A 12,936-nucleotide genomic window follows, 5' to 3' on the forward strand; every position below is an offset into this window, starting at 1 on the left:
AGAGATGACAGCATCCAGGATCCGGGGTGAGAGCATGAACTAGATCATGTGACAGGTTGAGAGTTGCCAGGATCCTAGGAAACTGGTGTGGAAGGTCATTTCCTCATGGGTTCAGGCAAAGAGTGAAGGCCAAAAGCAAGAAGCCTGGAAACCATGCAGACATTCCTTGCGGGAAGCAGATGACATGATCTTACACCCTTGCCTATGTCCTTGTATCCTCCTGTGTGGGATCTATAGGACTTTCAGGGGTTGTTGGGGGAGCCAGTTCTCACTTGGAACTCCCTCCCCTGGCACAAGGCAGAGCAGAGTCCAGTGGTGAAGATGGTCTGGCTCCCAATTTCATATTTCAGCTCTTCCATTTACCAGCTGACTTTAGGCAAATTATTTAACTCCATCACACCTCAGTTTTCTCATCTACAGAATGGGGATGAGTGTGCCAAACTCACAGAATTCTCTTTATTACCTATATTCCCTATGCTGCACCTTTCATCCCCGTGACTTATTTATTTTATAACCGCATGCTCCTACCCCTTAATCCCCTTCACCCATTTCATCCATCCCCACACATCCTCTCCCCTCCGGCAACCACTAGTTTGTTCTCTGTGTTCATGAGTCTGTTTCATAGAACGTCTTCAGGATTAAATGAGTTCATCTTTATAAACCTCTTAGCACAGTACCTGATACACAGACTCACAGAATGAGCAGAAAATGTTGGCTGGTGTGCCCATTTCCTATGTCCATTATAACACTTTATCACCAATGCAGTGGCTCAGCACAACATAAACTGAGCCTCTCACCGTTCTGGAGGCCAGATGTCCAAAACCAGTATCACTGGTCTGAGGAAGACCCATTCCTTGCCTCGTCCAACTCCTGGTGGCTGCTGACATTCCTTGCCTTGTGGCCACCTCATACCAGTCTCTGTCTGTTGATCATACCATCTTCCCCTCTGCTGTCCGAAATCCCCCTCTGCCTCCTTCTGGCAGAATATCTGTGATCACCTTTAAGGCCCACACAGATTATCCAGGAAAACCTCCCCATCAAAAGCTTCTTCACCACACTCAACAGATCTTTTTCACCATAAAGAGTGACAGTCACAGGTTCCAGAGATTAGGACGTGGATATCTTCTGGAGGGGGGGGGGACAATTACCCAGCCACCACAGCTGGCATTATTGACCAGAAGTGGGATCTGGTGAACAGCAAACGGCTGGACAGAGTGAAAGAAGGAGAGGCCTCTGCAGAGGGAGGTTGGGGCACGTTACAAGCAGTGAGCCGCAAAACCCACGCTGCCCACTGAGAAGGCCAACAGGGATAGGCCTGAAGAACATTCCCAAGGAGCTAGGCCTGGGCTACTCCTCCTTGTTCCTCCTCCTCAGTGGTGCAACAACGCTGGGGATGCAGGTGGCAAGGGTGTAGAACTGGAGGCCACTACTGTTGACTGGAACTGTGGGCAAGGCTGGGCCAGTGGCAACTAAAAGAGGACACACAAGGGGGTGGTGGTCATCAGCTGTCACCTCCACACCTTCATTAGGCCACTGAAGGAGCTCAAAAAGGGTAACACACAAATGGAAGGACAGTGAACTCTGCTGGCCCAGGAGAGTAGAGACATCCGAGTCCACCTGGATGCAGACTACTGGTCTACAACCATCTCTCTCACTCCCCAGAAGAGTTCCCTGTCTCTCTGGCATCCTGTGCTCTTCATGCAGTGGCATTTATTTAAAGTTACAGATCCCAAATCCCAGCCGATCTTCTCTGCCTACATTGCCACATTCTCCTGAATCCATGCCATCATCAGTCCTCCCCTGAATGGTCACAATGCATTTCTATTCTCTCTCTCTGCTTTCAACTTCTGGAGACCAGTCCTTCTGGAGACCACTCCCCACATCGTCCCAGTCTTCTCATATCATAAATCTCATCACGTCACTCTCCTCTTATGGCCCAGAAGGGGATTCTCATTGCTTATAGATGGAATCCCAAGTCCCTACTGAAACCCACCTAGTCTTCATGGTCACAGCCCTGGTTTACCACACTCCGGTCATACCTGCCTTTCTGTCCCCTTCCCCTCCCCCTCCAGAGGTGCTTTCTGCCTTCTTGCACACCTGCCAGCTCCACAGGCCAGATGACTCCTCTGCAGGAACTTCACAGTGGCCAGCCCCAGAATTCAGCCCAACCTCTCAGACGTCAGCTAACAGTAACCACCAAGATGACTTCTCCGATGCCTCTGGCCAAAGAAATCCCTGCCATGCGGTGACCACTCTCCCTGCCATTGCCTGGCTTCATTTCCTTCAATGTCTCTCTCTGCAAAATGACTCCCATCTTCGTATTTGCTCGCTTTTGCCCATCTTTCTCCATCAGCATATGCTGGTGAGTGTGAGACCATGTTTGTCTTTGTGACCCTGATATCCTGGCACAGATCCCACCACTTTCAAGGGAATAGACACATATTTGTTGAACGAATGAATGAAACAATAGCTCTTTATTTACCATTAGTGCCATTACTGCTGAAGTCCTGCATTCCCCTTCACTTACGAATATTTTTTTATCCACAATGCCCTTGTACCTGCCAAGCAGGATCTAGGTCATAAAGGTATATTATCCTGATTTATCAATACTGGCGATGAGGGAAGATCCTGGCAGCTTCCTGCAAAAGTAGGAGTGTCTTAATCTACGAAAGAGCTCTCAAGTGATTCCTGCCTGGGATTTCTTAGGACAGTCCCAAAAGACAATAAAATGAGGCAGCTGGAAACCAAGATCTCCGAGCTTTTGAAAATCGATTTCTCTCCATTACAATTCTTCCACTTATCCATCCACACATCCAGGAAATAATTATCAGGTGTCTAGTATGTGCCAGGCTCTCTGCCAGACCCTGGGAATACAATGGTGAGCAAAACAGCCATTTCCTCTGCCACCTTTGTGGAGAGCCTCCAAGGGAGATGCACATTAAGCAAATCCTCACACAATAAATGGATTATAACACTGCGATATGTGCTGTGAAGGAATTGTAAAAGATGCTACAATATAATAATTAGAAAACAAAATTAAAAAAAAAACTAAATCTGCAAGAGCACCAAAAATAAATTATTTAGGAATCAATGTAAGAAAAGATGTGTAAAAGCTCTCTCCTGCTGAGAGAAATTTAACACCTAAATCATGGAGCTATGTCATGTTCCCAGTCAGGAAGGCTCACTGTGATCCTGATGTCAACAGTTCCAAATTGATCTATGGATACAACACAATCCCAATCAAAATCCTAGCAGGCTTCTCTATAGAAACTGCTTTCTATGGCAATGCAAACGACCTGGAAGAGCCAAAGCAATCTTAGAAAAGAACAAAGCTAGAGAACTTACACCTTCTGATTTTGAGACATAAAACTACAGCTGTCAAGATGTGTGGAAATGAGGAAAGGAAAGACAAAGGATTGCTAGAACAGAACAGAAATTCAAGAAACAGTCCCACTAAGGGCACCTAGATGGCTCAGTTGATTAAGCGTCTGTCTTTAAGAGTTTGGGTCATGATCTCAGGGTCCTGGGATCAAGTCCTGCATCAGGCTCCTTGCTTGGTGGGGAGCCTGCTTCTCCCTCTCCTTCTGCCTGCCTGCCTGCCACTCCTCCTTCTTGTGCTCTCTTTCTCTGTCTCTCTGTGAAAAATAAATAAATAAATAAAATCTCTTAAAAAAAAAAAAAGAAGAAGAAGAAGAAGAAACAGATCCACTCAGATAAAATCAATTCATTTGTAGCAAACATATGAAGGTAATTCAGAAAGGAAAATAAAATCTGGAACTGGATAGGTAGGTAAAGATTTCTTAGGACATAAAAGCACAAAACATAAAAGGAAAACTAAATGAATTAGACTCTATCAAAGTTAGACTTCACCAAAATTCAAAATTTTTTTGTTCTTCAAGAAATAATTGAGAAAATGGAAACATAAGTCTTATAGTGGGAGAAAATAGAATACATATATCTAACAGATGAGCAGTACTCAGAACATAATAATGAACTTTCAGAGCTCAGTACTATGAAAATAATCTCATTTTTAAAAAATGGACAAAAGACTCAGTTCACAAAAGACACAGAGATGGCCAATAAGTACTTGAAAATACATTTAACATCAACAGTCATCAGGGAAATGCTAATGAAAACCACAATGAGGTACCATGCCACATGATAAGAATGCCAAAAACTCTAGACTAACAAATACCAAGCGTTGGCGACACTGTGGAGCAACTAGAAAGCTCATACACTGCCGGAGGAATAAAAATGGCACAGCCACCTTGGAAAACAGGCAGTTTCTTTTAAAAAATAAGCAAAAAGATGACCATAGAGCCCAGCTAATATAGGTATTTTCCCAAGAGAACTGAATACAGCTATCTTCACAAAGACTTAAACAACAATGTATGTAGCAGCTCTGTTCACACTAGACAAAAACTGAAAAACAAAAACAAAAACAAAACCCAAAAAACCAAATGTCTATTAACAGGTGAATGGATAAATAAACTATAAAATGGCTATGGAACAGAAAACTATTCAGCAACAGTGCTCTGAGAACATCCAAGAAGAGAATCTAAGTGAACCTAGGAGGTCAGGGACAGCTTTCTTAAGGAGAAGGTGGGTATCTGAAGAAAGGCTGGGGCCTGCCCAGGGAGGTGGAGTAGGTAATGAGAAATAAAGAGCACTGCAGGCAGCGGCTTGGTCAGGAGTCCCTGGCAGAGGGAAGGTGGCACATTCACGGAAGCAAGAGATGGTCTAGCTTAAAGAGCAAGGAGAGAGAAGAGAGATAGGAGTTGAGGCATGGAAGGGCCATGCCAGGAAGCCCTTATAGGCCTTGTTAAGAGTTTTGATGTTTATCCACAAGGCTATAAGAAACATCAGAAAGGGTTCTAAACAAGAGGGTGATATAACTGGCTTGACATTTTTAAGCCCACTAGCTACAGTATGGAGAATTAGCTGTCAGGGTGTGAGTGGCTGGGAAGGAGACAGTCACGGCCCCTGACAACCTCCTGGTAACAGACTGTGGCTTATATTGGGATAGGTGAGCTAGGATGATGGAGATGGGCAGGAATGGATGCCTTCAATGGGCTCTGAGAACTATGTGGGACTGTACTGAGGGGATAAGGCAGAAGACAGTATTGGCACTGACTCCAAGGTTATGGCTCAGGGGATGGAATGGGAATAGTCCATGGCCCAACACACAGAATGCTAGAAGGAGACCTCATTTGATGGAGGTCTTAAGTCAGCTCTGAACGCGCTGAATTTCATGTGCCTGGCAGACATCCGAATGACAATGTCTACGAGGCATTTGGACACATGAATGTTCAAGTTCACAGGAGCCCAGAATAGATTCAAAACTGGGCTTTATGAAGATGGTAATTAACACAGCAGGAATGCATAAAACAGATTAGAGAGAACATAGGACCAGAATAAGAGACAACATGGAGCCAAGTCTTAAGGGACTCAAGCATTTAGAGAATGACCAGGGAAATGTGGGCTAGTGAAGGTCACTAAGAAGTGACTTGGGAAAAGGCTAGGAAACCAGAAGAACATAATATAGGAGAACTCATGGAAGAAGAGTGTTTTCAAGAAGGCTATGGAAACTGTATTGAAGGCTAATAAGAGAGGAAGAAAATGTCCACTGAATTTAGGAGCATAGAGATCACTGCTAATCTTAGGAGGAAGAGATCCTATGGAAAAATAGGGATATAACCCAGATTAGAGTGGGCAGGGGACAAGAGCGTGAATAAGGAAGTAGAGAAAGTGATCATATATAATTTTAAATAATGGGCCCAACTTCCTATTTTAAAGCTGGGTTGTAATGATGATGATGAAAGAAAACAACTTGGACGAGATTGTGAAAGACATCGCCTTTGTGAAAGCTCAGCCCTTGAATTCAGCCCGAGAGGTTGCGTTTCCTTTTCCTGTGACATAGGTGGGTGTTGTGAGTCATGAGTTCAAAGTTTCCTTTATTATGTTACCTTCATAACTACCCCAAATGTGGAGGACGGGGTTCACTGGCCCCTTCAACACAGGTGACATGCCAGTGACAGGAGGAAGGCACAGAGCAGGGGAAGGACATACAGAAATAAAACAGTGGTCCTACTCCTCAGCACCTGTGTGCCAGAAGTTTCTGCTGGGCCATTCAATCCAGATCCTCAAGAATAGTTGCAGAAAATCATAAAGGCAAAATGACACAAATATTTTTGGTAGCAAGCAACAGAGAACGGTCTCTTCCTTAGTTCCCATTTATCTGGGAAGTGCACGTGTGTGCCGGGAGAAGGAGATAAATGCAAAGATCAAACTCCTTGGTTCTAGAGGAGGGTAGAGCTGAAGAGAAACAAAAGCTAAATATTAAGATCTCTGGACCCCAGGGTTCTAGGCTACAAAACTAATGACTGACTGAGGAAATGACTGAACAAACAACAGGGGCGAGTATAAGTGCTGGGGAAAGAATTCTGAGAGCAGGGATCAAGCCACAGATGGCAAAACAGACAGCCATTCCCTAAATCAAGAGGAAAACGTGTTCTGACTTGGTTTCCTCAGATGTGTGTATTTGGACAGGAATTGAGGAGCTTCTAACCTGGATCTCCACAGAGGGGGAAAAGTAAGGAAGGAGCAAGGGTGGCTCAGAGGCTGGACCCAGCCTACAGGGAGAGGGAACACCTGGGGGAAAGACACGGGAGCCTGAGTCCAACTCCCCTGTAGAAAGCCACACAGGCACATCCTGCCTCCTGAATCCCTGACACTCCCCCAAGTCAGACAGCACATCAGTGCCCTCAACCTCTGGATATTTTAGCAAGTGGCTCATTCTCTCTAAGGCTGCCAGCAGGCTTCCAGTTACCGGCACCCACTAAGCACTCAGCGCTGGCCCATATGCTTCATACATGCTATCTCATCTACGCCTCACTGAAACCCTGGGAGGTAAGTATTCCCATCCTCACTTGACCGAAAAGGAAGCTAAAATTCAGAAAAGTCCTCTGCCCCAAGGCCCCAGGAAAGGGACTTGGATTTGAGCCCACACCTGCATGACTCTAAAACCCATGCTATTTCCACCAGAACAAGACTCAGGCTAGGCGAAACCCATCTGTCTCAATCAGGAGAGCAAAAGAAACCTGTTGGGGAGCAGAGGATAAGAGACCACATAAAAAAGAAAAAAACTGAAGACTAAAAGGGAAAGAGGAGACTTCTTTTCTGAAAATGAGAAGAATTACAAAAGAAATTGCCTAGAAAAGAGAATATAAGATCATCTGACTTGAGAAATAGGAAAAATGCCTGGGAATGAAAAAATAGTTCAGGACCCAGAGACAGAGAAGCTGGGTTTGGAAGTCAGAGCGAGGATCTCTAGGGGGAGACTGAAGATGCTGGCGGGTGCCCCATCCTTCAGGTTTGAGAGAAGACAGCGTTCAATTACTGACCTTCCTCTCTCTGGTCACATGACTTGTGCTAGTATAAAAGCTTTCTACCAGCAGGTTCCTTACAATTTTTTCCTGTGTGAAATGGGCAGTAGCAGTGGCTAGAGCGCTATTCCTCTTTCCCAGAAGATTTCAGACTTCCCTTCAGGACTAACCCCAAGAAGCCATCTCTCTGGACTGAAGACAAGGCAAGGTGGCTGGCTCAGTGCTTGTGCTCTGGGAAGTGATGCTAGGATCTGGAGTGGAGGGGGAGGTACTGGGGGGGCTGCTGGAAGCCTGTGAGAAACTGGATGTGAGGCTCATACCTAGAGACAGGAGCCAGTGTAGGTGGGGTTGAGGAAACAGACGGGGACCTCAAGCCCAGAGAGAGGATGGAGGGGCCGGGCTGTGTTTGGGCAGCAAGGGTTACAAGCCAAGTGGAACCTGAGTGACCCCGTTAAGAGTTCTTCTGTTGAGAGTCAAAACACTGGACTTTCATGAATATGCTCTAAAGTCTTTGAGGGGACAAGCCCCAAAAGATAACACAGGTTCACCCTTCCTTCCCTCTGCCCCTCCCTTACACCTCCTTAGCTTCCTCTTTTCAGTACTAGTCCCAGAGTCTGGCATTGGTCAGGGGAGAAAAAGGCGGAGGAGAATCTGTGTTCTGCAAAAGGAGAGGAAGAGGAGGTAGGGGGATGGGTTGGGGGGGGCAAGGCACCTGCTTCCTGGGCATGTGGCAGGATCCGGTGGAGAGCTGGCACTGGGTCTCACGGCCTGGATTCTCCCAAGAGGTAGCTCACGGCCCTCCCCTCGTGAGATGAGGCTTGCCTTTTCTCTCTGCAGATCTCTAGTAAAGAACTTAAGGAAAGGTGGAAGCTGATAACTGTAGCTTCCTGTATCTGTGAGGAGAGGAGAAAGCCAAGGGTTGGTCCCCCCCAGAGACACATGATGGCAAACGTAATAACTACTGCTTAATATCCCGCCCCAGGCAAAGTCAATAATTGCTCTGGGCAGTTCTGGCAGGTGGTGTGAGCAAGCGGTGGTGGGAGCAGAAAGCTTTGGTCTGGGAAGGGAGAGCACCAGGGAGGATGTCTCCATCCTGAACCAGAGCTGGGAGAGGGGGACCGCAGGCTGGGAGTGGGACCTCCTGACCCTGCCCTTTTCCAACCTCTTCCAGAGCCATCATGACCTCCTGGCGCAACCCCCTCATCCTCACGGCCTACATCGTCATCTTCCTCACCGGTCTCCCTGCCAACCTCCTGGCCCTGCGGGCCTTCATTGGACGCGTCCGCCAGCCCCACCCTGCCCCCATCCACATCCTCCTGCTCAGCCTGACACTGGCGGACCTCCTGCTGCTGCTGCTGCTGCCCTTCAAAATGACTGAGGCCGCGTATAACTTCCGCTGGTATCTGCCTGAGTTGCTCTGTGCCCTCACGGGCTTCGGCTTCTACAGCAGCATCTACTGCAGCACATGGCTCCTGGCGGGCATTAGCATCGAGCGCTACCTGGGAGTGGCTTTCCCTGTGCAGTACAAGCTGTCCCGCAAGCCTGTGTATGGAGTGATTGCTGCCCTGGTGGCCTGGATCATGTCCTTTGGTCACTGTACCATTGTGATCATCGGTCAGTACTGGAACTCAACCCGGAATAGCACGAATGAGGACGGCATCACTTGCTACGAGGACTTCAACAGCTCTCAGCTGGATCTGGTGCTCCCAGTGCGGCTGGAGCTGTGCCTCTTCCTCTTCTTCGTCCCCATGGTGATCACCATCTTCTGCTACTGGCGCTTCGTGTGGATCATGCTCACCCAGCCGCATGTGGGGGCCCAGAGGCGGCGCAGAGCTGTAGGGCTGGCTGTCGTGACGCTCCTCAATTTCCTGGTGTGCTTCGGGCCTTACAACATATCCCACCTGGTGGGGTTTTTCACGAAGAAGAGCCCCCTGTGGAGGGCTGAAGCCGTGGTGCTCAGTTCCCTCAATGCCAGTCTGGACCCGCTGCTTTTCTATTTCTCTTCGTCAGCTGTGCGCAGAGCCTTTGGAAAGGGGCTGCAGATCCTGCGGCATCAGGGCTCTTCCCTGCTGGGACGCAGAGGCCAAGAGACAGCAGAGGGGACAAATGTGGACAGGGGTGTGAGTCAAGCAGAGGGAGCTCCGAGTTCTGACTTCACCACAGACTAAGGGTGCTCTAGACCTTTGGAGGCACTCTGGGTGACACAGGCATTGAACAGGCTAGGAGAGGGGGAAACAGCAGGGTTCCCGTCCCAGGGTCAGAAATCCACAGACCAAGCCACTGCTGGGGCTGTAAAAAAATCTCTCTCTGAGGCTTGGTATCCTTTTCTGACTGAAGTTTTCTTCCCAAAGGAGCACAGCTCCAGGACAAGAGGAGAAATGGTTGGGCCTAGAAGCACTCTCAGATTGGGGTTTCGGAAGCAATGTAGCTAACACAAAGGCAGTCCTTGTGAGATAGCTGGGAACTGAGGATGATCAGGCTGAAGCAGAGTCCTAATGGAATCTTGCTACACACCTTGAAACACCACCCAGACACTGGTCTAGCTGTGGATAGTAGAAAGGAGACAACAGGGACGAGATGGATGAGAACACCAAATGAGGTCAAGGAAGACTCAGGAAGACTATGAGTCAAGAGGACTAAGCGGGAGGACTGAGGACTGTGCCTGCTAACGATCTAGGTTTGCACTGTATTGCTTTGACCTGCCGCTTTGTAAGTATGCTCCAGTCATCATGTGTATATCTTGTCTCCCCGTATTAAACCTGCCTGAAGTCTGGGTCTCGTCTTCTCCCTCTGTGGCACCTCCACACAGGTCAGGACACAGCCTGGCCAGTCAGAGGTCAACACAGACTAGCACAGGAGTAGACAAGCTGGACTGGCAGATTGAAAATAAAGATGGCAAAACGCTGAAGCAAGTGTTCACAATTTCTGTGCTTTTCTACAGGTTTGGGGAGGGTGAACATGCAAAGAAGAAGCCGACTCAGCAGCACAGGGGGAGGGTGATGCATGTGAAACCACAGAAGTATTTTAAGGTCAGGGTGTAATGAGTGGAGTTGGGGGGGGGGTTAGAATCCTGTTTCCATTGGTGAACAGAGACGGGACTTAGAAAGAGAGTGGGGGGGGGCGGTGAATCCTAACTTAACATTATCAGGTGGACAGGGGCCTAACCACGTGATTCTCCCACTTAGAAACCTGCAATGTTTTCCTATTGTCCAAAGTTTTGGTCCCAGGAACTCTTATCCTATCATTCCATTGCCTACTTCTATCCAGTCTCCCCACCCAATCCCATCTTCCATTTCTCCACAATAAGGACCCCTCGGGCACTCTCTTGTTAACTGCCCCTAGCCCCAGTCTAGTGGTCTGCAAGAGAGGTCATACAGCAGAATTGCATGCAGACCTACAAAAATAGTACACATGGCCCCCTACAATCTACTGGCTCTTTAAGGGTGGGACAGCAGATGAGCTTTGAAAAGCTTCCCAGTGAGTATGCTAGACAGCTCAGGAAAGGAATCACTGGCCCAGCTCGGAGGCCCAATCTGTCCAAGAAAGCATCCTTCAGAGAGACCCTTCCTGCTTCTAAGTCCCTCCCAGTACAACCCCTTACTCCCTCAACTTCTGCTTACTTTTTCCACTTTCATAAAACCCCACTCAATAGTCATTTTCTCCAGAAGGATTTTCTTTATTATTCCCACCCAACAGAGAGTTCACTTTCGCTGTTTTCCTTCCTCAAACACCACTGGACTTGTGTAAGAGCCCTGACTTCACTGTTGGTCCTGCTTCCTAGCTGGATGGCCTTGAGCAAGTCCCGACCTCCAGCCTCTATTTCCAAACCATAATCACGAGGATGACGGACGCCTCTCAGGGTTACTCTGCAGTGCCAGTCAGACTGTGTATTTAAAATTGCTGAAAAACTTTATAGTAACACTTAGCTTTAAGATAGCGACCCAAGTGAAATACAGTTATACCCCTGCTTAGAAAAAATATAGTAAGCAGAAATTTATTTTTTTAAGATTTATTTATTTGACAGAAAGAGATTGATCACAAGTAGGCAGAGAGGCAGGCAGAGAGAGGGGGAAGCAGGCTCCCCGCTGAGCAAGAGAGCCCAATGTGGGGCTCGATCCCAGGACCCTGAGACCATGATCTGAGCCAAAGGCAGAGGATTGAACTACTGAGCCACCCAGGCACCCCTATAGTAAGTAGAAATTAAAAATGATGGAAATCACATATTAGAGAGCCAACTATATAGGCTGCTTTAACTTAAAAATGTGTGAGAAAGAAATCTGGGATTTCCTGCTGATGTATCTGGGATGTATTACACCTTCCAAAAAAGCTAATTTGATTTTGGATGCCATTAAAAGAAATAGAGTCTAAACAAGTTGAAGATAATCCCACTTCACTAAGGTCTTAAATCAGTAGCATGTTCAGCATCTGAGCAGCACATTTTTAAAGAAGATTTATTTATTTATTTGGGGGGGGCAAGTGGAGGTAGGGGCAAAGGGAGAGAATCTTTCAAGCAGACTCCTCACTGAGTGAGGAGTCCGAGGACCCCACATCCCATGAAATCACAACCTGGCTGAAACCAAGAGTCAGGCACCCAACCGACTGAGCCACTCAGGTGCCCCATGAGCAGCACATTTTTAAAAGACATTAACTCAGGGGTGCTTGGCCTTCTCAGTCCGTACAGCATGTGACTCTTGATCTCAGAGTTGTGAGTTTGAGCCCCATGTTGGGTGCAGACATAACTTAAAAATAAAATCCTTAAAAAAGAAAAAAGGACATTAATGCAAGGAATCAAGCCCAGAAGAATTAATCAAAATGTTTCGGATTTAAAACCATATAATGACAATGACGATTGATGACAGTGACATGTAATAAAAGCCAGACACTGTTCCAGAGAAGTAGCCTGAGATGATTAAGGGAGCTTCTCAAGGTCAGCAAGTGAGAAGAAGCATGAATCCAGGTCTGCCTTTCTCCAAAGTGCCTGCAATTTTCATTGACTCATGAGAAGCAAGTAAGAGAATTCTGGATATGTGGCTGAACCAAGATGAGGTCCATCACACGGAAGACATGTTCTAAGTAGCTCCATGGGGAAGAACAACAACCACCGGCAAAAGAAGCATGGAGCTGCCTCTCAAACAGTCAGGGCTGTTTAAAAGATTTTATTTATTTATTTGACAGAGAGAGAGAGAGATCACAAGTAGACAGACAGGCAGGCAGAGAGAGAGGGGGAAGCAGGCTCCCCGCTGAGCAGAGAGCCCAATGCAGGGCTTGATCCCAGGACCCTGGGACCATGACCTAAGCCGAAGGCAGAGGCTTAACCCACTGAGCCACCCAGGTGCACCCCCCTGCCCCTCCCCCCCCCCGTCAGGGCTGTTTAAATGGAACTGAGCTAACTCAACAAGGAAGTCATCCCCCAGTTCCAGCAATACTGAAATGGAAGATAGAAAACACCCATCTTGGGACATTGAGGAAACACACATCTGGTAAGAGTAGAACCAGTTAACTGCTAACCCCCTTCCAGCTCAGCGATTCCCAGGGTTTCAGAGACACAGCT

The 12,936-nt window shown here is 47.4% G+C and overlaps 1 protein-coding gene across 5 annotated transcripts; it reads left to right on the top strand.

Annotated features, from left to right (window-relative positions):
• Nucleotides 1-6,780: 6,780 nt before the first annotated feature.
• FFAR2 (free fatty acid receptor 2) lies at nt 6,781-10,293 on the top strand. Of its 5 annotated transcripts, none has more exons than XM_059151848.1 (2): nt 6,781-6,909; nt 8,557-10,293. In XM_059151848.1, exon 2 carries the CDS (start codon nt 8,564-8,566, stop codon nt 9,551-9,553), a length of 990 nt encoding a protein of 329 aa, XP_059007831.1. In that variant the 5' UTR covers nt 6,781-6,909; nt 8,557-8,563; the 3' UTR covers nt 9,554-10,293. The 5 variants fall into 5 exon arrangements, with proteins under 5 accessions (XP_059007831.1, XP_059007828.1, XP_059007829.1 ...); XM_059151845.1 differs by lacking the exon at nt 6,781-6,909 and adding an exon at nt 7,455-7,593; XM_059151846.1 differs by lacking the exon at nt 6,781-6,909 and adding an exon at nt 7,458-7,588.
• Nucleotides 10,294-12,936: the final 2,643 nt, after the last annotated feature.

Source organism: Mustela lutreola, chromosome 16, assembly GCF_030435805.1.
Source record: "Mustela lutreola isolate mMusLut2 chromosome 16, mMusLut2.pri, whole genome shotgun sequence".
Taxonomy (NCBI): Eukaryota; Metazoa; Chordata; class Mammalia; order Carnivora; family Mustelidae; genus Mustela; species Mustela lutreola.

Excerpts from the sequence above, each read along its gene's own strand:
- FFAR2 (XM_059151848.1), top strand. The coding sequence starts at position 8,564 with ATGACCTCCTGGCGCAACCCCCTCATCCTCACGGCCTACATCGTCATC.